This window comes from Sinocyclocheilus rhinocerous, unplaced genomic scaffold (assembly GCF_001515625.1).
Source record: "Sinocyclocheilus rhinocerous isolate Xijiao unplaced genomic scaffold, SAMN03320098_v1.1 scaffold185, whole genome shotgun sequence".
Taxonomy (NCBI): domain Eukaryota; kingdom Metazoa; phylum Chordata; class Actinopteri; order Cypriniformes; family Cyprinidae; genus Sinocyclocheilus; species Sinocyclocheilus rhinocerous.
Window position 1 is genome coordinate 1,437,078 of NW_015662163.1, and position 26,231 is coordinate 1,463,308.

Below are 26,231 nucleotides of genomic sequence, written 5' to 3' on the forward strand. Positions count from 1 at the left end.
TGTGTGTGTGTCAGTAAGCAGCGCATTAATATAGAACCGTAATTAAAGGCTCTAATGCACACCAGCACAGCAGTATAGGTGTGTGTATTGTAGGAGCTAGACGACGTATGATGACGTGTGATGGCATAGTAGTGGTGTCCCAATTCTTAGGGGAATATTTTCACCCCTACCCCTTGACACTCTGTTTGGGGAAGGGGACGGGGTATAAAATAGAATTGGGATTGGGCCTAAGTCTTGGTGTGTGAAGACAGGTTCTAAAAAGAATTCCGAACATGTATATTTTTAGAGGAAACAGAGATCATTTAAGCTGGGTTTGCTGTTCCAAAAATATTATGCAATTTCACATTTTTTATTAGAATTAGAAATTTGTATCAAATGTGAATTTATTTATTTTGATTGCTTATTTCGCATCACCTAAATGTCTAAAATAATGGTTTTAATATTATTAAATTTGTCTTATCAGTTTTCAGGAGAGTTGACGCCTTATCTGAAGAGGAGACATTTTACCGCAAACAGATTTCAAAAGTCCAAGAAAGCATAAAAGGTAAGAATGCTTATTTTTGAATTGACTGTTATTTTTTATATTTTCAGTTTTAATTTTAATTTTAGTAATATATTTCTGTATATCTTTAATTGATTTCATTTCAGTTAATTGTAGTACTTACACTTATTCCAGTTAGCTGACAAGGCAACAATTAACTTTTAAAGTTTTTATCTAATATTTTTCTAAGCTTTGTTTCAATTACCAAAAACAGTTTTAGTTTTAGTTAAAGGGGTCATATGATGCAATTTCATTTTTTCCTTTCTCTTTGGAGTGTTACAAGCTCTTGGTGCATAAAGTAAACACAAAGGAAAATGAAAATGTAAAAAGAAAAACATGTTCTCACACAGTTGCTTCTGTTTAAAATAGGCCTGCTATATTTATCTAATTTGTTTGTCTAATCTCTCCGTTCACTTCCTGTGGTCGGTGAACCCCTCAGAGAGTAAAACCTCATGAGGGATCATTTATTACTGAAATAATGGCCTACAAAACAGCTGTGCACACAGAGTGCTCAGTCTGTTAAAACAAAACTGCATTTTCATGCAATTTACAGTGTATTTTGTGTCAGCGGTACAAGAGATTCACTGTTTGGTGGTTGTATTGCAGATATCAGCGCTGTAAACAACTATTCCAACTGCTTAGATGTTGCTCAGTACCAAGAGGAGATTGCCAGACTGAAGAAAGAGTATGAGGAGATCCAGAAGATAGTACTCAGTCAAGAGCAGCAGTTGGAACAGGTGACTCAATCTCAGCAAAGTCTTATGCAATCCAGCAACAGAATGACTAGAGACCTCCAGTCCTTTGGAATTATCATCAAGCGGATAAACCAGTCTCTGGGCCAGTACCTGGATCAGGTAACTGGCTGGCAGGTTGTCATCAGTGAAACTGATCAGGGCATGAAAACCCTTATTGAGGATCAGTATGATTTGAAGGCCACAATGCAACAAGTCAACACTACTGTCGCCCTTAGTGCGTTGTGGATAGGTGCTCTTCAGAGGAAGGCAGAAGAGGAGACCTTGGTGCTTCAAAAAATAACAGCAGACTGGCAGAACTACAGCAGAGTTTTAAGTGCCCTGAAGTCCAATTCCAGCGTAACCATGCAGACCGTGAGGGCTGTTCAGAATGGTGTCTCTGCCACTCACCAGCGTATCAGCATGAGTTCAGAGATGGTGCATGACCTCACTCTGCAAGTCATAAACCTTCAGATGCAACTGGATAATGTCTCGTCTTACATTGATGAACATGAGGAGAACATGCACGACCACCAGTACCATGCCAAGTACTACGAGAACCGGACCGGGGAACGATTTGTGACTTTGGATGCAAGAATGAAGTCCATTGAAATGGAGATTGACACGCTCTCTTCCAGCTTCAAAGCAACCGTTAGCCATGTTCGGAGCATGTACCAATACATCAACCAAGAGAGTTCCTCTTGCCAATCCAGGCTGAACAGTCACACAGAAGATTTGCAGAACCTGAACAACACAGTCTTGCTTCTCCTTCACCTTGCTGACACTCTGAGAATGCAGTACATGATGTTGAATGTACGCCTCAATGCTGATGTGAGGAACCTATCAATGGTGGTTGAGGAGATGAAGCTGGTAGACACCAGTCATGAAAAGCTGATCCAGAACTTCACTATTCTGAAAGGTAGTTCTGTCAGGATCACTATCGTCAATATAACTTACGATTAGCATACATTTTAGGTTGGGGGAATGGTTCTGTTCTGGGCAAACACTCCCTGCCCATCCACGCAGCCTAGCATGGATAGGAGCAGGGAGAGCAGAATACCCCCCAAAACAAGCATATGCTGAACCCCCCAAACCAAGATGCTGATAGCAATCTATCTGAATGCCTTACGGAAGGAAAGTGGCGGCGAAGGGGTGCACTTCTGCTATGAGCAGGTAGGAAGAGCAGCTTGCCCCTTCAGGAAGACAGTGGCAGCGAAGGGGTGCTCTTCTTTATAAGCAGCTAAGAAGAGCAGCAAGCCCCTTACCGGAGGAGTGTAGCAGAGAAGAGGTGCTCTTCTTAATAGCAGCCAAGAAGAGCAGCAAGCCCCTTTTTACAGCAACCTAAAATTAAGATGCAGAATCCACTAGATTGCAGCCTAGTTGCCAGTTGTAGCAAACACTGCGTACTGCAGCCGTAGAGCAAGCAATGACAGGTTTAGAGATCGCAGATTCTGCCTAGCCTAAGCTTAGCATCCATAACACGGCATATAGCTCAATAATTCAAGTCATGTTTATACAGGTTGTCGCCTCCCATGATATTAGTGTTCGCTGACATACATGTCCTCTATCTGATAACCCGCATTAGTGTAGTAGACAATCCTTACCAATACTCTCGAAGCTTATGCAACAGTGTGTAGCTTGCTTAAGCACGGCATGTTGCAGTAGTCAGACCTAAAGAAAATAGCATTACCAATAACCAGATGATCCATAGCAGCAAGCATATCTCAAGATAATTGATAGCCTTAAACAATAGCTTAACATAAGCCTCTTGCTGTCGCAAGTTTACACGGATACCGGCACTGCAGAAACACCCGATAGCCTAAAGGCTGATTAGTTCCTGAACGAAGCGATAGCTGCTGAATAATGACTGAAGGGAACTTATGAAGGGAATTATGATTGCTGTCGTGATCCTATAGGTAGACGTGGATCAGCTGAGTGTCAGCTGATGCGAGCTTGACTAACATGGCCTGCCAGAACTATCACTACGCTCCATTTGTCTACCTTTAGTGCAAAGATCCTCAAATTCAGCCCTGTAGGGTCACTGAACTGCAGAGTATTACTCCAACTCTGATCAAATTCTGAAGACCTTGATTAACTTAGGGTTGGGGCCTAACCTCTGCTGGACAGGGGTCCTCTAGGACCGAATTTAAAGACCTGTTGTAGGGTCTATAAAAATAGGTTCACTTGCATGTTCTTTAAGTGTCTAAGTTTCTTTTTTCTGGATTCTTTATAGGTGTGTCTGGTCCACCAGGTCCAAAAGGAAACAGGGGAGAAACCGGAGCCAAAGGACCTGTAGGTGTAACGGGACCGAAAGGTGACAGGGGACTTGCAGGGAATCGTGGAACTCAAGGACTTAAGGGAGCTATGGGAATTAAGGGTGATCAAGGTGTACAAGGATCTTCAGGAATGAGAGGTGGGCCAGGACTTAAAGCAGAAAAAGGGTCTTTAGGGCCACCAGGGCCTCGTGGTGAAAAGGGACAGAAGGGTGATATGGGGGCTCCTGGGAAGGATGGAATTCCTGGCCCCAAAGGACCGGCAGGTATCCGAGGGCAAGCTGGACTCCCAGGGGTACATGGACCTCCTGGACCAGTAGGAGTACAAGGCCCTGTGGGACCACCGGGGCCACGTGGAATACCTGGACCACCAGGGAAGCCTGCTCAGAGTTCATAAGCAGATAGACATAAAACTTCAAAATATCCCAAATGGTGATACTCTGACTGCCTTTCTGGACAGACTGATGATGATGGTGGTAAACATCCACTTGGAGATCTCTCTCAAAGCAAGATGATAGTGGGGACTCTTCGGGATCTTAGAGGCCCACATGTACATTCTCCAAATATGGAGTTTGCTCTGAACAACAATACACTTTGTATAGGCATTTAACACTCTTGGATAGACCTCAAGCCTAATTCTATACAGGATATTGAGCCACTTCACAACAGTTCTTGTTTTAATAATGGTTACAGAGCCAGGCTGCTATGAAACCATTATTTGTACTAGGTACCATTCATTAGACTCAATCATTAGCCAGCATTAGCATATGAACACAGATAAACATAGGACGAATGAGACTGTGCTTTATTGCTTTTTATGAAGTGTATTTAGTAGTGCAGTATTTGCGTCATAATCACAGAACATTCAGAGCAGGTACTCTGAAACATGAATTTTATTATAAGTTCAAGTAAACCAAATATTTCCACTCCTTAAAGGTACCATAGATTCAAGCTTATGAAACATTGTGCGAAAAGTTACACATTATTTTACAGTTGCTGGCATTGCATGAAACTGCAAAACCAAGGCACTGAGCAAATTTACATAACAGTTACAAACTGTACAAACAAATTTATTTCAATGATTGACAATGTACAACATTAAGTTTTAATGTTCATATTGGTTTGATTTCCCAATTTGTAAATATAGAATTTTAACAGGTGTAATTTTATGTGGTTAATGTGTTTTTGAGGACTTCATGATGTGTTAGCATACAGTTTATTCTCTTTGCACAACAATAAAGGGTTATATGAATGTAAAAAGGGGGACATTTTTGTTTAGCATTTTCAAGTTCACTAAGCAAATACAGTATTTATGATTACTGTTTCATAATAAAATCACGAAACAAATTTTAAAAATATATTACCTGATTAGCTATCTACTCAGCAAGCACAAAATGTTTTTATAACATTGCGCAGTTGCATTTTCGTTGTTGCTAAGTCATGTTGCTGTAACATTTTAAAAAGCAAACCAAAAACAAAATGTGCAATTTGCAGATTTGGATTATCAAATTACTGAAATATTGAAAAGTGCAAGTACTAAACTACGATGTTGTTTTATTTGACCAAAATAAAACAATTTGGAAATGTAGACTATCTAACAGGTAGGTTTCTCTTCAAGTAAATGCAAAACATCAGTATATGTTTCTATTACAACAGAAATATAATTCCAAACTGCATAGTTTGTTTTATTTCATAATTACAACAACTTGCTGGCTGGGTAAAGAGATTTTTATTCATCAAAGTGTAATATCTGTGATATCTGACTACTAGCAAGCATAAACAGTTTCCACATGTGACAATAAATCATCATTATGACTACAGTGAAAAGGTCAACTCCATTATAATGGATCATTATATGGCTCATTTCGGCAGAACACTATCAAAATTAAGTACAAAGCTGAAATAAGATCTACATGATCAAGAGTCAATCTAGTGACATAACTAATGCTAGCAAGGCTAGTGTTGATTAGCATTAGTTTGTTGATTAGCATATCACATAATGACTTTTACAGTATGTTTCATCTCTCGACATACAGTACATAAAAGAAATGCGTTGTTTTGTCATAGCTAACGTTAACTTTTCTTATTGAATCGTGACTGTAAGTTAGGGTGACCATACGTGCCATTTTCCCAGGACACGTCCTGGCCAGGATTTGTTTTGGCTTTGTTTTCCTGTTTTCATGCTTGCTGAAGGTAATGATCGAAAAGTAGTTTGACCAATAACATGCAAGCATTGTACATAATGGACCAATCATGGCGTGTGAGAAGGTGGGATCTACGGTCAAAGCGATGCAATTACGCGTACATATTAGGTGTGTTCGACTTAAAAGCAGTGCCGACTCAGACCGATCAGTGTTTGACATCAAAGTACCTCGAGAGCGTTTCGAAAGCATAACCGTCTGTATGGTATTTTGATGTCATACACCGATCGGTCTGCACATGCAAACAAAGCCAAAACCTAGATATTTTAGGCAATATAGAAATCCTGGCCAGGACACGTCCTGGGAAAATGGTACGTATGGTCGCCCTACTGTAAGTTCCAATCAGGAAACAAACCATTAACATTAGATGATTGACATTTAAATGTGGTGCGAGATCCCTGTGATGTAATTCCTCAATCCCTTTTGTTTCTTTAAGAAATCTGTTTATTCTTCAATCCCATTATTTCTTTCTCAGTTTCATTACTGTGACAATTGATCTTCAGCCTTCATCTCCAGCTTGCTCTTTATGATATAATCAACAATTTGGATCTGTGGGTACCAAAACATTTTTTCAAAGGAAATTGATTCCTTGTGGGAATGACAACCTAATAGTTGTTGTGGGAACCAGCTATAGATAAACCCCAACAGCCAAACATCAAATTTCTAGCTTTCTAATGAGTTCCAGTGGAACTAATTGCCATGGTATCAGTTGCAAAGTTCTTCGGTCTCATTGCTATGCAGTTTGTTTAGCAACCCTAGCAGAAGTTTGTGTTCTTTGTGTTGAGGCCAAAAGGAGAATCTGTGATGTTTAGATCCTAAAATGTCCTTTTGCTATTCAAATTCTCAGGTCAAAGTTCACTGGACTTGAACTTGTATGAATGCAGTGCAAAATAATTTTGGTGCACATACTTGTATTCCCGCTCTCCCATATTTGCATGGTTAAGAATGGAAGTTAATAAAACACCAAGTGTAGCATGACCACCCAATACACTAGGAAATAGTTGCCCATTCATGAGATCTTACACCTGGTTGCTCTCTCATGTCCTTAGGCCCAGAGTGTCTGCAGCTGGCCTCAAAGTTTAGGCCCCATCCTCTATAATGGTGCATGACACTTCAAGGAAGTTTCCTGTTGCCAAAGAAAACACGATGACCTCAAGAGCAGGTCAGAGATTCTTATTAAACCAAAATGTTATGTAATTCTTCAATGATTAACAGCTCATATGCTAACTTTCCAAAGACGTGTACTTGCACTATCCTTCAAAGCTGCCAAACGTAATAAGCCACGCAAAGTAATAATGTTCAAAGTTTATCTTAATCATCAAAACACACTCAAATGCTATTTGAAACTTCTCTGTTGTCAGAAACAGACCTCAAACTACAAGCCAAATGAATTTTAACCCAATTTTTCATTAATAACTCTCATTAATGTGTTTGCAGATGTCCCGTTGTCAAACCCTGACCTTCTGTGTGAGGGCTGGTCCACAGGAAAGAAAACTGGATCGACACAACAACAGAATTCACTGGGGAAGTCATGGGCCGTGAGAAAAATCTGTCGCTCACCTCTTCTGTCAAACAGAGCACTGCTCTCCTACGATGTATGAAAACAATGTACAGTAGATACCTATTTCTTATGCTTTAAGTTTGGAATTTTCAAAAATGAAAAGCTAGAGGGTGTCATGTTTTCCCTCTCCTGAATAACATATGACTTGCCAGAGTAAACTGCGCCAGATGTTAAGCCACGGGCTGAGGCCAATGTCTTTTTCTTCCATGCGGAATTCATTTCACACAAGCATTTTCTCACTTAGATATTTAATAAAATGTCTGCCACAGCAAAGGTAATGTTGAAGGGAGAAGTACAGCAAGCTACTAAAGATTTTGTTCTAAAAGCTTTAAAACACGTTTGTGGGGTTAAATTACTGACCCTATGAAAACCCCCTGAATGTTATGACTTTGTGACATTATTATTGCATGGAATTTGATTTGGAGACGGAATTGGTCTTTGATATTTTCTAATGGTATGTCGTTAGGACATGGTTAGGTTACGATTTAAACAAGCAACTGTATTACGTAACAAAAAAAATTTAAATTCTAAAGGCTCTACAAACAGATTATGTCAAAAAAGTCTAGACAGCCACCGGACTGTGTTGAAGTCACAGCTAATTTTAAACCATTACTTCAGGGTGCAACTTAAACTCTGTTGTTGTGATGGCAAATCTGAAAAGTTTATGGAATACATGTAAAAACTAAGCAAGCTTCTGAACGTTTGCTTTAGAAATTATAATGTTTTAATCTACCATTCCAAAGTTTAAAGTTTGTACTTTTAAAAAAAAAGAAATTAAAGGGATAGTTCACCCAAAAATGAAATTCTGTCATTAATTACTCACCCTCATGTTGTTCCAAACCCGGAAAGACCTTCATTCAACTTTTGGAACACAAATTAAGATATTTCTGATGAAATCCGAGAGCTTTCTGACCCTGCATAGAACTACGACGTTTAAAGCCCAGAAACAATCTTTTTAATATATTTAATCAAATAAATGCAGCCTTAATGAGCATAAAATGCTTCTATCAAACACATTTAAAAAATCTTGCCATTGTATCAGTGAGGCAGAGCATGTGTTTTGCAATAAACAAAAATACTTTGCTATGGGAAAATGTAGCTAAAGTAGTATTCTAGAGTTACTGTCCGGAAAAAAGAAACATGTCATCCAAAATCTCAAAATGTCTCTTTTTTTTTTTTTTACCTTTATTAATCAAAAACAGCAGAGCTCCGACTTGACATCAGCACAGATCTGTGGATATTTGATCAGATATATGTCCTTGGAAATGATGGACGTTTTTGCTTGACATTTTCATTTTGCAACTAAGTGGTTTATAATCCTTCCAAGCATGACATTGGTCTTTTAGGAACGTGACCGCATGTATAAGACCATGAGTTGAGAGGACGGCAAGTTAGGAAGAACATTGTGGCCTGTTTGACATGATTTTTTTAAAGTATTTTTTGTGATGGAGGACATGGTGAACATTATCTAGTGTAATTTCCTTGCACACCTTTTTAAAACTAATGTTCCAGGAAGCGTTCTCAATGTACTACATTATTATTGTTTAATTTTCGCTTCGCAAATGTTCTTTAATTGTGTCAAAAGGGACGCACAGCACACCTCCCAAAGCCACCTTTACGGTCATGAAAATATGTTCTGACAACATGGCCAGACATCTTGTACAACATAAATTTGGTTTTTAGTCAGTGCTCAGGGAACTGTAAATTACACAAACCTTAACAGACTATAAACCCAGACAGCAAGCTAACAGTTAATAGTCTCAGTGAAAAGTCCTTTTGGAAAAGTGACAACCTGAACAAAACCAGAACCTCTGGACAGACCTGTTCAGCGTCTTCATGGTGGGTGTAAAATCTTGGTCTTAAAATGAACACAGCAGATAACATTTGAGAGGGAGCAAGTTTTTTTGTTACGTTCTCATAGAGGTCCAAAAAGCGTGGAACGAGAGTGAAGGAGATAATGACAAATTACAGGTGAAAAATGACTTGAATTGCATATTATCCTGTCAGTCAGTCTACAAACTAGCTCCAGTAATTAGACAGCAAACAACTCACTCACTCAGACATCAGTGCAAGAGTAACATGGTGGATAAAATTTGAGAGCGAGGGAGTTTTTTGTTGCGTTCTTATAGAGGCCCAAAAAGCGTGGTGTGTGAGAGAGATAGCGAAACAATAAAGGTGAAAACTTACTTGATTGGCATATTATCTTGTCAGTCAGTCTGCAAATTGGCTTCAGCTTCAGTAATTAGATTGTAAACAACCCTCTCACTCAGACATCACCACATGCGATCATGTCTGATTCAAACAAGTGAACTCATTTGCATAAACCTGATGAGCCTTTGGCGTGATTTTGTTTAAAAAAATAGTATGTTAATGTAAATGATCTTATAAGCATATTCGTTTTAGTTGCATGGTGACAGTGCCAGCATGTTCTTTAAACTTTAATTAAAGCCTGATTTAATTTTTAATGCCTTTATCTTTTATTGACATTAATCAACCAAAAAAATAAATAAAAAAATGTGTCGTCTTGTTTTTGAAGTCCACCACATGCCTCCGAATAGCTTGATACATGAGATAGGTTTTGTTTGTTTGTTTCTCTTAAATTAAATGATCCAAATAATTGAATTGAAATGGCTGCAGAAATTGTTTGAAATTAAACCAAATAAAACAAGAACATTATTTGGATTTTGTTATACAGACACACTCAGAGACTCCTTATTAAAACCATATGGAGGAGGAAATGCTTCTCTCCAAACAAAGGGAATGGTGTGATGCTTTGTATAAAAAAAGAGAAACTACTCTGGTATGTCAGTAACAGTAAACAAGGGTGGGCTGAGTTTTTATCAAACATAAAAAATCATCTGGAAATTGCAGTTAAAACCTGAGTTCAATTGAAGTGCAAACAAAGAGCTTAACATCAAACTCTAATAATATGGAGTCATTCCAAATCTCTATTCGCAGAAGTAATATATGTATATCTATTTAAAGTATTTCAATTTAAATCTAAAAGATATGCATCTATATATGGTCACAGTTACTTGACTTGAGACTTGAGCTGCTGTGAAATGTTTTGCTCCTTACAGGTGGTCTTAAAGGGTCTGTAATTTTCTGACCTGGTTTGGGGTCACATGCCGCTCTGTTTTGCAATCTGCAAAGTGCCTTTGAAGTGTGTGTGTGCAGCAACAACAGCTTCTCAAACTCATTTGCCTGCTATGCTTGTAATTAAACTGTGCTTAGCAAATTGTGAATACCAATACAAGTCAAAGGGTACATTTGATTAAACGGGTCATATGATGCGATTTCAATTTTTCCTTTCTCTTTGGAGTGTTACAAGCTCTTGGTGCATAAAGAACCCCGCGCCTAGAGGAGAAGCAATAATGTACAGTATGTGGAAAATAATGTTTTTTTTTTAACCTTAAACCGAATAAACACATTTCATTACACCAAATACACCAAATAATGTTCTTTTTAGCAACATCATATGACCCCTTTAAGACATTGGGAAGAGTTTATTTTTAGATGAAAAGCCTTCCAAAGAAATCGTTGATTTATCAGATAAAGACAGGCAGAATATTTAACATTTTTGAATAAAGTCCCTGCAAGCCCACTGCCTCTGCTAAGACATTTTACACGTATCCATGTGTTGTTTTTGTCAATCAGCAGCCTTGGAACGTCAGAGTTGTTTCGTTTGAAATAATTTGTGAAGTGCATGCATGAAGAAAGCCAAGGGATGTTCATCTTCCAGCCGTTCAGTCCAAGAGACTATTTGTCTAAAAGCAAGAAAGTATTTTCCAATGTAATACACGTTCTTTTTCATTACAGGTTGTACAAACAGCATAATTTTATTAAAAAGTTAAGCTAATGCACATGAATGCACATAAATTTCTTATTATTTGGTTTGTCCTCCTTATGCTTTAACGACAGCATGCATGATCTCCACAGGTTTGTGTAAAACTAGCATCTGGTTAAAAAACAACAACAACAAAAAAACTTAGTGATGATTTGTTTATAATTATAATTAAAGGTATTCTTTGCTTAAGAGGTTTTGTGCAGTCAGTTGCTCATGTTATTCAAAATGGTTTTAAAGGCAAAAACGTGAAGCTTGTTTTTGCTATAAACTGACTGCTTTATTTTTTAACAATCTACTGAATGCCATTTCCACCACAATAAAAAAATAAAAAAGGTCATTGTGAATTTTCATCTCACAATTCTGACTTTTTTCTCGCAATTCTGACATAGGCCTAACAGAATTTCAATTTCACATTGCAATTCTGACTTTTTTCTGTGAATTCTGAATTTATCCCTCACTATTCTATTTTTTTTTGTTTCTGCCACATAAAAAATAGAAAAGGTAATTTTAACTTTCTATCTTATATTTTTTACTTTTTATTGCAATTGTAAATTTATATTTCACAATTCTGACTTTTCTTCAGAGAATTGCAAGTTATATTGTGAGTTTATATCTCGCAATTCTGACCCTTTTCTCAGAAAATTATTTTTTTCTCACCCAAAAATAAAAATTCTGTAATGATTTACTCACCATCATGTTGTTCCAAACCTGTATGAGTGTCATTCATAAGATAAAAAGAAGATATTTTCGTAATGTTGGCAGGCCTAACTAAACAGTTTTGGTTTCCATTGACAATTGTACGGACAAAAAATATAATGGAAGTCAATGGGAGTCAACATTCTACAAAATATCTTCTTTTGTGTTCTCTTTTGTGTTCTACATTAAAGAGGTAGTACACCCAAAAATGAAAATTACCCCATGATTTACTCAGGTGTATATGACTTTCTTCTTTCAAACAAATACAAAAGGAGTTATATTGAATAATGTCCAGGCTCTTCAAGCTTTATAACTGTAGTGAATAGTGGCCGAGATTTTGAAGCAAAATAAAGTGCATCAATCCATCATAAAAAGGGCTCCACACGGCTCCAGGGGGTGAATAAAGGCCTTCTGAAGCAAATCGATGCGCTTGTGTAAGAAAAATATCCATATTTAAAACTTTATAAACCGCAATCTCTAGCTTCCGCTAACTGTTATACTCATGTTCACGAGTTCTCTTGTGAATGCACGTACAACAGTTAGTAGAAGCCAGAGATTATGGTTTATAGTTTTAAATATGATATTATTCTTACACAAATGCATCGATTCGCTTCAGAAGGCCTTTATTCACCCCTGGAGCCCTGTGGAACACGTTTTATGATGGATTCTTGCACTTTATTTTGCTTCAAAATCTCAACCACTCTTCACTGCCATTATAAAGCTTGGAAGAGCCAGGACATTTTTTTTAATAATACTCCGATTGTATTTGTCTGAAAGAAGAAAGTCATATACACCTATGGCTTGAAGCTGAGTAAATCATGGGGTAATTTTCATTTTTGGGTGAACTATCCCTTTAAGAAGAATGTCATACAGGTTTGGAACGATGTGAGGATGAGTAAATGATGACAGAATTGTCATTTTAGAGTGACCTGTCCCTTTAATGCTTTTTATAGTGTCCCAAAGAATATTGTATCTTCTAAAGTTTTCCATTATGCTAACAGCTCAACACTATATTTTGTATTTTCCCCAAGAAGTGTCTTGACATGTGTCCAATCTCCCTCCAGCTTAGCAGTGGCTTTCTGCTATAGACTATAGCAGTCATTATAACTGTTTCTGCTATAGACTATAGCAGTTTTTGACTGTTTTGCTCTGCTGTTTGGTTTCTCAGTAATCTTACACATACTGTTCTTCTGCCAATCAGATCTTGCTCTGAAATGGCACTGCATAACATGACAACATCCTCCGTAGGGCATTATACCCCAGCTGTTTCCCTTTTACATGCTTCGTTAACATGCCATATGAGTGTCGAACATAAAATTAAAGCAATATCAGCTCTGCCCTCTTTTGGCTGTGGCACCTTGCATGTGTTTAAACACTTTTCTGGCCCCTCCTTTACCTCTCCATATGGTTTTTGAAAGATTTTGGGTGCGTCCAAAATGTTCACCTCATACAATGATTGTAATATGATTTTCCACTGCCCTGCCTTGGTGCAGAGGAACCCGCAGCTGTAGTAACAGCCCCTGACCTCCTTCCCAAACGCGGGAGCGCCATCTGGACCGTGTTAGTTCTACTTGCCAGTCAAGTCCTGTTCCTCCCAGAGGGCTCCTCATAAGCAACCGCAGATGAACAACTCAGCATAAAAGCCAAGACCCTCCTCTCCGTCCCACGCCATGCTGCCATTTTTCTCTAACTGTGCTTGGAGTACGTCTCGAGGAGGCTGCGACTGCTTATATGCTCATTTATATAAACGCCTCCACTGTCTCCATGCAGTCTCATGTGTGGCATTGTTTGCATTTATGGTGATTAGATGGAATGACAACTCTGGGCATGCCAAGTGTGATGCAGGGCTCTTTTCTGCATGATGTTTACATTACATCACATGTAGGTTTGTTTGTCTGTGTAATTGCTTGCCTCCAGGTTGGACTGCAATGGAGTGTACGGTACAATCTCTGAAATAAAAGAACAAAAAGCTGTCACTGGGGGGGTACCTTTTCAAAAGGTACATGTTTGTACCTAAAGAGTTCATTTTGGTACCTTAAAGGTACATATTTGTTCTTAAAGTGTACATATTAGAACTTAATAGGTTTCAAAAGTGTACCTTTTGACAAGGTACCACCCCAGTGACAGCTTTTGTACCTTTATTTCTGAGAGTGTAATAATTGTGAATATTTTTCTGGTTGTTGTATATGCTTAGTAATCAAATACAAAAAATAAAAGTAAATAATTATAAAAATCAATCACTATAAACACAAAAAGAAATAGGCATTAACTACTGATTTGATTTTTTATGTCTATATTTACCTAGCACATTGTACAAGAAAAACAAACATATATGTAATTGTCAGTCATCATAGAAAAAATATTAACCTGCTGAATGCTGCAATCAATCAGAATTGATTGCTATAGATATTCATGCGATAATATGTGTATTAATTTGTATGTGTATATACTGTATATATTTAGTTAGCATTTTATATAGATATATATGAAAATTATTGCACATATATATGCAGTAAGCAACTGCATATTGTGATGCCAAAACAGAATGCATTATGCATTTCAAATAGTACATTATTGTAACATGGTTGCATTGCCTGTTTATATCAGTGTCCAGTTACATCCCAGATCAAGATATTATTTTTTTCTTCAATTTTGTGTGCAAAAATGTTTGCAGTGCAATTAAACAGTGAGGAAGGAGTCATTAGAATCATATCTAATGTCTACGCTGAGTGCATTCTATTGTTGTCAAATCTGTCAAATTTGTTCAGCCTTCTGCAAAAAACAAAGCGGGTTAGGCTATGTGACTGCATTTCTAAGGCATTCTGTACAGAGAATGTAAAATGCATAGAGGCAGGCATGATTTCCAAACATCAGACATCCAATTTGACTATTGTTTTCAAAATGACGAGGAACGATTTAATGGGTTTTCTATGGTCACCCTGAAATGAGAACTATTTATAAGCAATGTGGTTAAACAGGCAAAACAATAAAAATACAGACTGTATTGAGTCATTATACAATACAAAACAGGCCATTGTAGCCTTTCTCTCTGCGCTATTTGACAAGGTTCATGCAGTGAGACACTGAACCAGTTATAGAGTTTAAATGGCAACTCAACTGAGCCACAATAAAGCAGCTTTATTTCACAATAGATACAAATAAACAAGCTCATTTGGACATAAAGAGAATGACTTCCAGACCACAAAGATTACACTGACGCCTCCCTCTGACAGCCCCTCAACCGCAGCCTCATTCTGGGACTGAAACCGCACCCCCTCCAGTCCACACTCCTTAAAGTGTTTTGCTGTGAGTGTCATCGAGAAAGCATGGGACTGTGTGTATAAAGTGCTTGATTTGCATTTGCCAATGATTTCATTGACTCGAGAGGCAGATCTAAACTCATGAACTCTTCTGTGGAACAGTCTTGAGAGAGGAGACTTTCTCCATATGAGATGTGATGTTTTATTTTGGATGCAGTGCTGATATCCTTTGCTGTTGAGCTCCATGGTTCCTCCTGGGCTTGTATTCAAAGATCCAGAATCATGTGGCCGAGCTCCCAAGTGAATTTCAGAGCATTATGACAGCACCAGAAGAGTTTTTGGACTGATGGTGAGCATCACATGACCTTGATTTAATGGCTCCCTCTGGTGCAATCCACACATATTCTCCAGCTTTCCACACATGCCTGACCTGCTCTGTGCATTCCCTACAAAAATGTCTCTGAAGAAGGAATTTTTGCTTTGCCCTACTTAAGATTGTTGAACTTCTGACCCAACTCTGGTGTGGAAATGCTGTTCTAACACTCTGAGACTTGTGTTGATATAAACATTGAATTACAAATAACTTTATGTCTGTCTTATAGCTACGTCTGCTTTCCCTGCTGAAAAAAATTCAGCTAAAATCAGCTTAGGTTGATTGCTATGTTTTGGAACTAGCAGTGCTGTTATCGTTTACTAAAGCTAAAACTAAACGAATACAACATGTTTGTTGTCTTTAATTGAAAAAAAGCTGAAATTAAAAAAAGTGTGAGCTAAATCTAATGTTTTCAGAAATGTTAGTGCATATTACTTGTAATTAAATTAAAATGTGTTTACTTATACATTAAACTTGAGAATGACCAACTTTAATACATCTTCGTATTTAATTTCATAATGATTTCTATTGTCTTTGAAATATGGATAATTTGTATTTCTGAATGTACTGACCAGCAGTTATGGTAAACTAAAATTTGAAAAACCTAAACAACTTTAAAACATTTTTTTTTTAATTGAAATGAAAACTAGAAATGTTTTCTTGGCAACTAATTGAAATAAATAAGTTTAGGTTGAATTGCTAAAACTATAACTGAAATAAAATAAATTAAATCTAAACAGAAATATAAAAGTGACAGAAGCATGTGACAAAATTAGTAAAACTTAAACTAAAATGAAAACTAAAGATATAAAAATTAAATTGAATTCAAGCAATTCATAAATACAATAAATAATACTAAAATAACACTGCTGATCCAAGCTAGTGTAGGTGGTTGATATCCTAGTGCATTCTGATGCAATTAACATTTTTACAAACAATATACATCAAAATGATTTCATTAATATAGGGAAATATTTGTAATTTATTGTTATACAATCGAATGGCTGTCAATGGCGAAAGATGCTTTTTGCAATCTGATTCTGTAGTTACAACATCTACCAACAGGGGCTAACTAACCATGCTAACCAGCCATACCCTGAATCATTGGTGACTTTAGTTAATCAGTCACATCTCCAAAACATGATGACAGCAAGCAGGTTGTGTTCACATGCCAGACGAGCAGCTGCCACTGAGATCAAAATTCCTTTGACGTCCTTCTCACAACTTCCTTCTCTACCAGCTGGTAAACAACATTTGGACCACCAGCTAATAAGAAAAGCAGGTACCAAGTTTTGAAAAACAACTTCCACCTTAATCTGATTTTTTCTGGATTTTCTAGCAGTTTTCAAAATTAAAGGTGCGATAAGGTTTTGACTGGAAACCTTGCTGCTGGTGTAAGCTTTGTATGTGTGCCAGAGGAATTTGTGTTGTCAGCTGGATGGGTTGAGCAGCTCAGTAGGTCACATCCCTGTTGATCATGTCCAATCACTGTGTCAGGGGCCTCTGGAGTGAATCAGCAGCAAGAAGTATGCTGCCGATAAGTCAAGCACTAAATAAGCCTCTAACTGTACCCATGGGGAGTGATCATGTGTTATGAAGAATGAAGCTAGAGAGATGCTCTCCATTGGGTTCTAACCCATGAATGAGGGCATCTCATCTACTTGAAAGTAGATCTATTTACGATCTATGTATCTATTTACATAATTTCAGTAAATATAGTCGCTTATGTGGTTTGAAATTATTGTAGGTTTTATGCAAAGCTATTCCTATTAACAAGAGCTAAAACAGTTAATGCATTTATGGATTACAAATGTGGCTTGTTCACAAAGTAATCTCAGATTTGTTTTTGTTGAACTGTAGAATGCACATTTAACTTTTCCCCTGTAGAATTCATAATAGCTAAATGATGTCATAATAAAAATCCAAACATGGATTATGTGAGAGTTAGATTTAGGGAAAGAGCAAAGAAAATATTATTAGATCAGAATAAAAATAACAGAAGGTGGACAATTATTTTGTTTTTAAATGTGTTTTGCATTATGGGTCATTTTGTGTCAAATCAACCACATTTCAGAAACTTCCCCGACTCAGATTTTTGATTTGGTCAATATTTTTTTTGAAGAAAGTTGGATATATTTGTTGCAGTATATGCCAGTGGTGACTATTCAAAAGTTTGCATGCCTGTAACTCAAGAAGTATTAATGCCCTTTTACATTTTGGGTCTTAACAAACTTTCCTTTTGCCATCTTCATATTTATGGCTTCAGGAGTAAATATGACAAATTTTCAGTGTTCAAAAACCAAATATTATTACAATTTTAAACAACTGTTTTCTATTTGATGATATCTTAAAATGTAATTTATTTCTGTGATAACAAACCTGAAATTTTTCAGCATCATTTCTCCAGTCTTCAGTGTCACGTGATCTTTCAGAAATCATTCTAATATGCTGATTTGTGAAAACTGTGAAACTTTTTTTCATAATTCATTGATGAATTATTCATTTTGTAAGTGTAAAAGTCTTTACTGTCACTTTTGAAAGAGAGTGTGAATGCAAATACAATACAATGATGAGAAGGCCCGAACTTACTGAAACGGTGTCTCCACTTTCTTTACAAATTAAGTTAACGCTTCATAATCATGACCCTTTGACCTTTTGTGTTATGTTTCCCAGTGGTTCAGAAAGCAGCACTTTATCTCATTGTTTGAGGTCTTCTCATTCCCCGACTGTGCGGGAACTGTTCAATCAGCCCCATGTGTCCTCCACATTTCCTCACATCGCAGTGGCTCGTCTCCAGGCCTGTTCTTCTCTGCACCCACTTTATGACCTTGTTTGCTTTTGTTAAAGGCTCCAGCTGGCCCGGCCGGTTCGGAAGACCACAGAGGCACATCCCTTTTCATTTTGTGCGGCGGTCCACACTTCTCACTGCTTTCCTGTCTCTTTATGTGTGGTCCCTGCCAACAGTTTTGACCGCAGTGCGTGCTAATGACCAGTGAAGATGTGAAGTATAGCTGACAGGGTCTGGTTTGTGCCCCACAGCCACATCTAGAGAGACTTTTTGTTCTAAACATGAGGTTAATGGAGCAGACAGGTTATGTGTGGCAGGGCCCCAGCTACCCAGTGGAGGTCTAAGCTAACTGTGACGGCAGACGATTGGACCAAATGAGTGTTTGTTAAGGTTTCAGGAAGTTTTCTCTACTTTGTTGATGCTAACGTCAGCCAAGGAATGTGTATGTCTCCAAAAGAGGGTTTTCGCGTCAGTGCCTAAGAAGAACCATTTCTGACTGGTTCAAAGAACAATTTTAGTGAACAATTCTTAAAAGAGACATTTTGTTCTTAGTGTAAACCCATTATCCACTATAAAGAACCATTTCTACAATAGGAATATTCCATGGATGTTTAAAATTCTTCATGGAACCAAAGGGCCCCAGCCACCCAGTGGAGGTCTAAGCTAACTGTGACGGCAGACGATTGGACCAAATGAGTGTTTGTTAAGGTTTCAGGAAGTTTTCTCTACTTTGTTGATGCTAACGTCAGCCAAGGAATGTGTATGTCTCCAAAAGAGGGTTTTCGCGTCAGTGCCTAAGAAGAACCATTTCTGACTGGTTCAAAGAACAATTTTAGTGAACAATTCTTAAAAGAGACATTTTGTTCTTAGTGTAAACCCATTATCCACTATAAAGAACCATTTCTACAATAGGAATATTCCATGGATGTTTAAAATTCTTCATGGAACCAAAGATGCCAGTAAAGAACCTTTATTTTAAAGGGTGTAGAGACATGGATACCATTATAAATGTTATTGTTGTACCACTAAATTGATTGGATGGGTCTTATTTGATAGGCCTAAAATAAAATAAAATAAAATAAAATAAAATAAAATAATAAAATAAAATAAAATAAAATAAAATAAAATAAAATAAAATAAAATAAAATAATAAAAAATAAAAAATAAAATAAAATAATCTGGCATAGATTTAAAATGTATAAACTTTAATTCTAAAATACTAAAATTACAATTTAATGTTTCTTGGTAGAATGTGGCAAAATCACAATTTAAGGGATTTAAGTTGTACTTAGACCTTTAGATGATCTAATTATATAGTAAGCACTGGTAAAATTGCAAATTGATGCAAATAAAGAACCTTTATTTTTAAAGGTGTAGAGACATGGATCCTTGCTTCTGAAAACGTTTTCTGGAAAATTATCCTATTTTTTTATTATTATTATTATTAAATCACTGGCATAAGGGAAATGAATCAGGACATATGCAAGCCAGACAGCTCTGACAAACAACTTTGAATTGCATGCCATTATTGAATTAATCTGTTATTTTGATTAACTTGCAGTTTATTTACACCGAAAGTGTATGTGCCTCTGTCGTGACAGTATGATCATTCAGACAATGTAACTCCAAGTTTAAATCCAATTTGCTTTTATACTCACTTTTTGTAAATGAGTCCCTGGAAAGGCCCATATTATAGTAGTGCTATGCCACTGGCTTGAAAAGAATGTGACTGAATCTTTCCTATAAACAAGCCAGAAACATCCCGCCAGTGAAGGACATCTGAGGTGGCAGTCCAAGGTCATATTTTCCAGTCTAGCCTTGGACAGGAGACGCCGCCTTTGCAGAATAACTTCTTTCTTTTGTGTCTGTCTGTACCGCAACAAGTGTGTTAGCTCTTTAGGAGGATGTGGTCTGTCAGCAGCTTTCAGACTCTTAAAATACTCGATTTCTGATCGTTCAGCCACAGCATACCATTGTCAATGTTATTATTGTACCACTAAATTGATTTGGATGGGTCTTATTTGATGGGTAAAAAAATTAAATAATAATAAAATAAAAATAATTCTGGTAGTAATTTAAATTTTATGTTTTAATTTTAAAAATTTAAATTAATAATTTATTTCTTGGTAGAACGTGGCAAAATCAGACAAATCAGGGTTTCCAGCTGTATTTAGACCTATAGATTAGCAATTGTAGTAAGTGTTGAAAAATTGCAAATATAGCCTAAATGTAACGAAACAGCTCGTGTAATCTTCAGTTTGAGGTTCATTGTCAGTGTTTCAGAGCCTATTGTGGAAAATGTCTTAAATCACAGATCTGATATGAAGAAATGAATCTCGTCTCAAGTCAAATTATATTTGTTCGATAAAATGCTGCCATCTAGTGGATGTAATGTCCTTTACCCAGTGACATTATAAAGTAAACTAAAGCAGCGTATTTATCATCGGACTGAATGGAAAAGATCGCCAATTTGACCTGTCAGTAACATTTTACTACGGAAAGCTTAAACAAAGCAATAGTCACAATATTATGTAGTTCAGTCCTGTCAACATCGTTTTTATATATTTTAAATCATTTACTACATAGTAATATAATGCTAGCTCCATCCAGATGCCACGATTGTTCTCATATAAAACGGACATTTTAGGAGAAAAAAGTTTATATCTTTTGAGCTTTGTCCAGAGAACAGTATTTTTTTCATTTACATGCGTTTAGAAATGTATACCAACAGAAGTGAACCGAGAAAGTCAAAGATTTATTTAGTTTAGGACATCAAAAAAGGAAAAAAAACAAAAAAGTTTAAGCATTTGTCATTCAATTGTATCACTCCAAAACGGTATATCAATTACAAGCAAAAAATACCCTAAAGGTCTTAGTGTACACATCCATTAATATATCTCCACTCTGAGTATCTTTATTTCATCCAAAAACATCAACAACAAAACTGTTTAATACACAGAATCAGTAGAGATCTTCAAATTCTTCTGGTTTATATGAGCAATCTAATCGATTTTATTTTTTACATATTTTACATATAGCATTTGTATTTTCAAAGAAATGACAAAGCTAGCTGCTCTAGAACGGTCCTGGCATTTTGCGGTTTCTTATTGATGGCTCATATCTGATGTCTCAAGTCCTTTCCTTTCACAAACAAGATATTGTGGGGGAAGATGTTGGCTCTTCTTAATCGCAGATTCATTCCTTTTCTTTACATGAATTCATCTGAATCATAGCCACCCTGCAGAAAAAAAAAATCACATCAAGTCGATGCTCAGCAGAACATTAAGCTTTAAGGATGTATTACCTCATTTGTGGTCATGTTGTCACTCTTCATGAGTGATGAATAATTCCTACAGGAAAGTAGATGTTACAAGTAAGCAGACGAAATTGATGCCTGTACCTGTAAATAATACGTCCCAAGGACTGATTCTGATGTACAAAGGTTGTTTTTATTGTATTTATCATTTATGTATCTACAGTGGAGTCCAAAAGTCTGAAACCACACTGAAAATATTGCATAAACATGTGGAGCGAAAAGAGTTATTAAACAAATAGGAATTATGAAACACAACAGACATTCACTCAAACTGTTATGCCGATAACATAATTTGCAATGACATTTTTTAATCAAGTTATAAAATGGAAAAAATAAACACGTTTCACTAATGGTCTCAAACATTTGGATGCCAGTGTATTTTTTGTCAAAAATTAAAAACTAATATATATATATTGTTTGTGTTGAGGTTATAATATGCATCGCAACATTTTAACAATATGCAGCACCTTAATTCTTCCGTCTCTTTTTTCTTCTTCGTTTCCTCCTTCTCCTTTTTCTTCTGCTCTTGTAATTCAGCCTTCTTCTCGTTTCTTTCCTCTCTGTCCCGGGACTCCTTCTCCGCAGCAAGATCAGGATACAGCTCCTCTTTTGTTTTCTCTAGTCTGTTGATGATTTCGTTGATTTTCTTTTCTACTGCCACAATTTTCACCTGTTGACATTGTATAGTAATTGGATATTTATACAGAAGCTATTTAGAAGATTTCCAAATGCAGTAGTAATACCTGAGCGCCTTAAATCACATAGACTTTGTTCAGACAGGCAGTGAATGGTATTTTTTGGCATAACTGACTCAGATTAGTTTGCTTTCTGTAGTTTCAATTGCATAAAAACAAGCTCATCTATCCAAATAAAAGATCTGGACCAGAATTGGCTGCAGTGTGAACGAAATCATAGAGTTTATCTCTCCTCATACCTCCTTCTGCCGATGGAAACCTATCTGCCCGACATCCATGTCTGCTGTTTTTTTCAGATTGCCCCATGGTGTGTAGACAACATTAATATTGTTCATTTTGCAACCTGTAAAAAACAAAAACAAACAAATCCTTTAAATAAAATTAACAAACAATTTTTGATGTTTCTTGTAAAGAAGCAGTACCTTGAATGCTGTTGTTTTTGACCAGCTGGGCACAGTCAATCAGGACGTCTTTTGGCATGTCTTCTATCGTTGTACCCTTTAATTAGTGAACATAAATGTCAACATAGAAATATTATAAATAAAACTGTAGGTTAAAATATGAATAACCTCTCAAAATACCTTGGGCATTCTTAGATACACATGGGCAGATGAGAGCTTGTCCACATGGAACCTGAAACACAAGATACTAATATTTCTTGTACTTGAACTAATATTTTACATCAGAGCAAATCTAGAAAGTAATAATTCATTTGTGGTGGCAAACGTTAAATAGATATTTGTTCTCACCAAATATCTTCAGGCCATCCATACTTTATAAGATCTTCATCTGTGGAAAAACAAAAACAGTTATTACCGGTCTGACAAGCACAGGATGAGGGTGTTTAAAATAATATTTCTAAGGAATTCAGTACTTACTTTCATATTTATCTTTGCCCATATAGATGGTATAGGGCGGTGAGACGACTGTAAAAGAGAAGCATGTATTGCAACTTTTAAAAAAGCACTGTTTACTCTTATTTTTGCTACATATCTAAAGACACACCGAACCTCCAACACACAATGTCAGATTACAGTATATTGCAGTTTTGATAATCTTTCTTTTTGTTCTATGTTGTATATTTATAAGTAACGTTCTTATAATTGTTTCGTATTTAAACTGTTTTTGTTGATAACAAACACGCTGTTTTGACTGGGCACAGAGAACACACTACTCACCTGCGCTTTTAAAGTAAAACACCATCTTTTTACGCAAAGACGCAACCTTTGAAAGGTCTTTGTATTCAATGAATATGTATTCAACAAAACACTGAGCACATCAGAGGTAAATAATCTTCTATCAGAGGCACATGTCATGTGCACCATCCATTCCGACCACAACAGGAACAAGCAGCGCTGCAAAGAAGTGATTCGCGGTGAATGAATCGTTCATTTGAATCGAATCTCGGTTGAGTTCCGAGCTGTGCTCACGTCAGCAAATACGTAGGTGGATTTCAATAAATAAATAAACTTTTTAGCGTATATGCAAATTATTAATTATTTATATTCTAAATTACTTTTTTGGAGGAACTAAATAGCTGCATCAATCTGAATTGGAGCCGTCAGGGTTCTTTGAAACAAACTGTTCGAAAGAACCGATTCGTAGAGATGAATCGCACTTACCATCCCTAACCGGAGCTTGTCACACTGTCGTTGTTTCCGTTTCCGTGTGCGCCACAATTGACTTTGGCGCGTTGTTCAAAACAGACCGCGGGTGAAGGGAGAGTTTTGCCGCGATTATTTTGCTCACCTGTTTTCATACAATATCAAAAACAGAATCGGATTTATTTGACCTGGTAAGTTAACTACTACATATATTGTTACATTGTCAGTCTCTGAACGAGGCTTGTGATGACTGCGGGATCCTGCAAGTATTTTTAACGAGATGTTGGTTTGTTGGTATCAAATAATTGGCGCCTAGAAATTAGCTGCGGTATAAATGAATGATAAGTATTGGGCATATATATGTACTGTATTCTTTATACTATGGGCCAAGGTATATACTGTTATCATAGCAATAAGCTATGTATTTACTATAAATAAATAAATAAACAATAAGCTTGCCACAAGAACCCATAACGTACAGTTTGATTCTTTTGAATCTCGGCTTAAAGTCACACTATTCTCACTGTTTTTGTCAAATATTGTTTACTAAATTTGATCGTGTTACTGCTTTTTCTCCACATTTCTCATATGATAAAGTAGAAGCAAAATAATATTGCAGAAATATCAGAATGTTCCAGAAATGCAATCTGTGGCGTCCTATAAAAGCGTTATAGTTCACGTCATGATCTTATTCCCTGTCTTCTCGTTTCAGGTAATTTGAAGATGTTATCCCGAAAAAGAAAACATGGCTCTCCTGATGCCCAGAGGTATGTGATGTAATTTTGTTAGATAACGTTACTAGATCTGGAAATGTACTTTGCTCTTATGACACAGATTGTGAGCCATTTCCTTCCGTTTCGTTTAAACCCACCACAGTAACCCATCCAAAAAACAAATTACAAGCCTGAGAAAGTCTCCAAGAAGGACCACTGGTCAAAAAGAGAACATTCCCATCTCACTGGCATCACCCCAAAAGGTTCTCAGTACACCTAAGAAGATGCAGAGGACCTCGTCACTAGAATCTCCTCCAAAGCGGATCTCTCCACGGAAAACAGTATTGGGAGCGGGATCCTTCTACAGCAAGCAGAAACCTCTTTATCTCACACCTCTGGAAAGGAAGCTGTTAAAGGAAACCAAGTCACCACCATCAGTCCCTATCAAAGAACCATCACACCTCCCTTTGACTGCTGGGAATCCTGTTAAAAAACCAGTGAAGAAGGTTCAAAAGAAAGGCACTGGCGCAGGTCCACAGTCTAACCTAAAAGGCTACTTTACTGCTAAACCCAAAGGGAAAAATCCCTCAGACACGCAAACAGATCAGTTGTTGAAGGCCACGGTTGCCCCCATTTCCTTTAGCAGTATGAAATCCAAGAGTAAACCCAAGCTGCTTGTGGGAGCAGCTTTCTTCGGCACTGGAAAAAAGCCCACTTCAATGTTCAAAAGGTCTGCACAGAACGCAAAGCCTAAACAACCCTCAACCTGTGAGAAACCCGCGAAGGAGAAGGAAGCGCTGACAGCACCAGGAGAACGTTCCCCAGTCCGCCGTGCCGTCTTCTTAAAAAAACACCCAAAAGCAGAAAGCACAGCTACAGGTACCACTGATGAAGATGGTGAGGGCATTGAATCAACGCAAGTGATGTTGAGCCCTAAACAGATGTCCCCTCACATCCTGGCAGATCTGCATGGTATTACCAAAAAGTTAAAGGTGGTTTTGAGGAGATCCGTTAGTCCCAGTGGATCCAGTGAAGCTGGTAGCCAGGTAAGATTGAACTCTTGGATCATCTGCTAATAACTTTAAATGTAAAGCTCTCATCATCTTTTTCTCAAACTGAAAATGTTTTCCAGGACTCGCCCGCAAAAACGGATTCAGTGTTTGATGTGAGTGACATACCATCACAGGACAGCTCTCTTGATGAAGGTAAATAAACATAATTTTCTATAAATCCTTTATTTAAAAAGTTACAATAATTTTTTATTTTATAGATATGGAATAGTGTTTATTATATATTATTATCTTATATGTAAGATATATTTTATGAAGCAAAATTACTTTCTAATTTGACCAGTTATTAAATAGGTTGAAAATCTGGAATCTGAGGGTGCAAAAAAATCTAAATATTGAGAAAATCGCCGTTAAAGTTGTCCAAATGAAGTCCTTAGCAATGTATATTACTAATCAAAAATTAAGTTTTGATATATTTACGGTAGGAAATTTACAAAATATCTTCATGGAACATGATCTTTACTTAATATCCTAATGATTTTTGGCAAAAAATAAAAATCGATCATTTTGACCCATACAATGTATTGTTGGCTATTGCTACAAATATACCCCAGCAACTTAA

General features: G+C 36.9%; 3 protein-coding genes across 6 annotated transcripts in view; 2 read left to right on the top strand and 1 right to left on the bottom strand.

The window, feature by feature from the left end:
• Window positions 1-4,804, top strand: part of LOC107727629 (scavenger receptor class A member 3-like) — a 16,324-nt gene extending 11,520 nt beyond the window's left edge. The window contains exons 5-7 of the mRNA XM_016537562.1: window positions 464-544; window positions 1,148-2,191; window positions 3,506-4,804. Coding sequence (XP_016393048.1) covers window positions 464-544; window positions 1,148-2,191; window positions 3,506-3,942 — 1,562 coding nt within the window. The 3' untranslated portion in view covers window positions 3,943-4,804. The remainder of the gene's footprint in view (window positions 1-463; window positions 545-1,147; window positions 2,192-3,505) is intronic.
• An 11,819-nt stretch (window positions 4,805-16,623) lies between these two features.
• Window positions 16,624-26,231, top strand: part of LOC107727663 (N-acetyltransferase ESCO2-like) — a 14,440-nt gene continuing 4,832 nt past the window's right edge. Inside the window, exons 1-4 of one of the 3 annotated variants that reach the window (XM_016537616.1) lie at window positions 16,624-16,770; window positions 24,600-24,653; window positions 24,763-25,645; window positions 25,732-25,804. In XM_016537616.1, the coding sequence (XP_016393102.1) occupies window positions 24,610-24,653; window positions 24,763-25,645; window positions 25,732-25,804 (1,000 nt within the window). In that variant the 5' untranslated portion in view covers window positions 16,624-16,770; window positions 24,600-24,609. Of the gene's footprint in view, window positions 16,771-23,945; window positions 24,082-24,598; window positions 24,654-24,762; window positions 25,646-25,731; window positions 25,805-26,231 lie in introns of those variants that run through there. The other 2 variants (XM_016537615.1, XM_016537614.1) reach the window with 2 other exon arrangements.
• ccdc25 (coiled-coil domain containing 25) lies at window positions 21,044-23,642 on the bottom strand. 2 transcript variants are annotated; one of them, XM_016537617.1, is made up of 9 exons: window positions 23,461-23,642; window positions 23,161-23,208; window positions 23,032-23,071; window positions 22,864-22,915; window positions 22,705-22,780; window positions 22,522-22,625; window positions 22,055-22,257; window positions 21,576-21,621; window positions 21,044-21,509 (listed from the first exon to the last, which is right to left on the bottom strand). In XM_016537617.1, exons 1-9 carry the CDS (start codon window positions 23,483-23,485, stop codon window positions 21,480-21,482), a joined length of 624 nt encoding a protein of 207 aa, XP_016393103.1. In that variant the 5' UTR covers window positions 23,486-23,642; the 3' UTR covers window positions 21,044-21,479. The 2 variants fall into 2 exon arrangements, with proteins under 2 accessions (XP_016393103.1, XP_016393104.1); XM_016537618.1 differs by having other exon boundaries at window positions 21,576-21,671.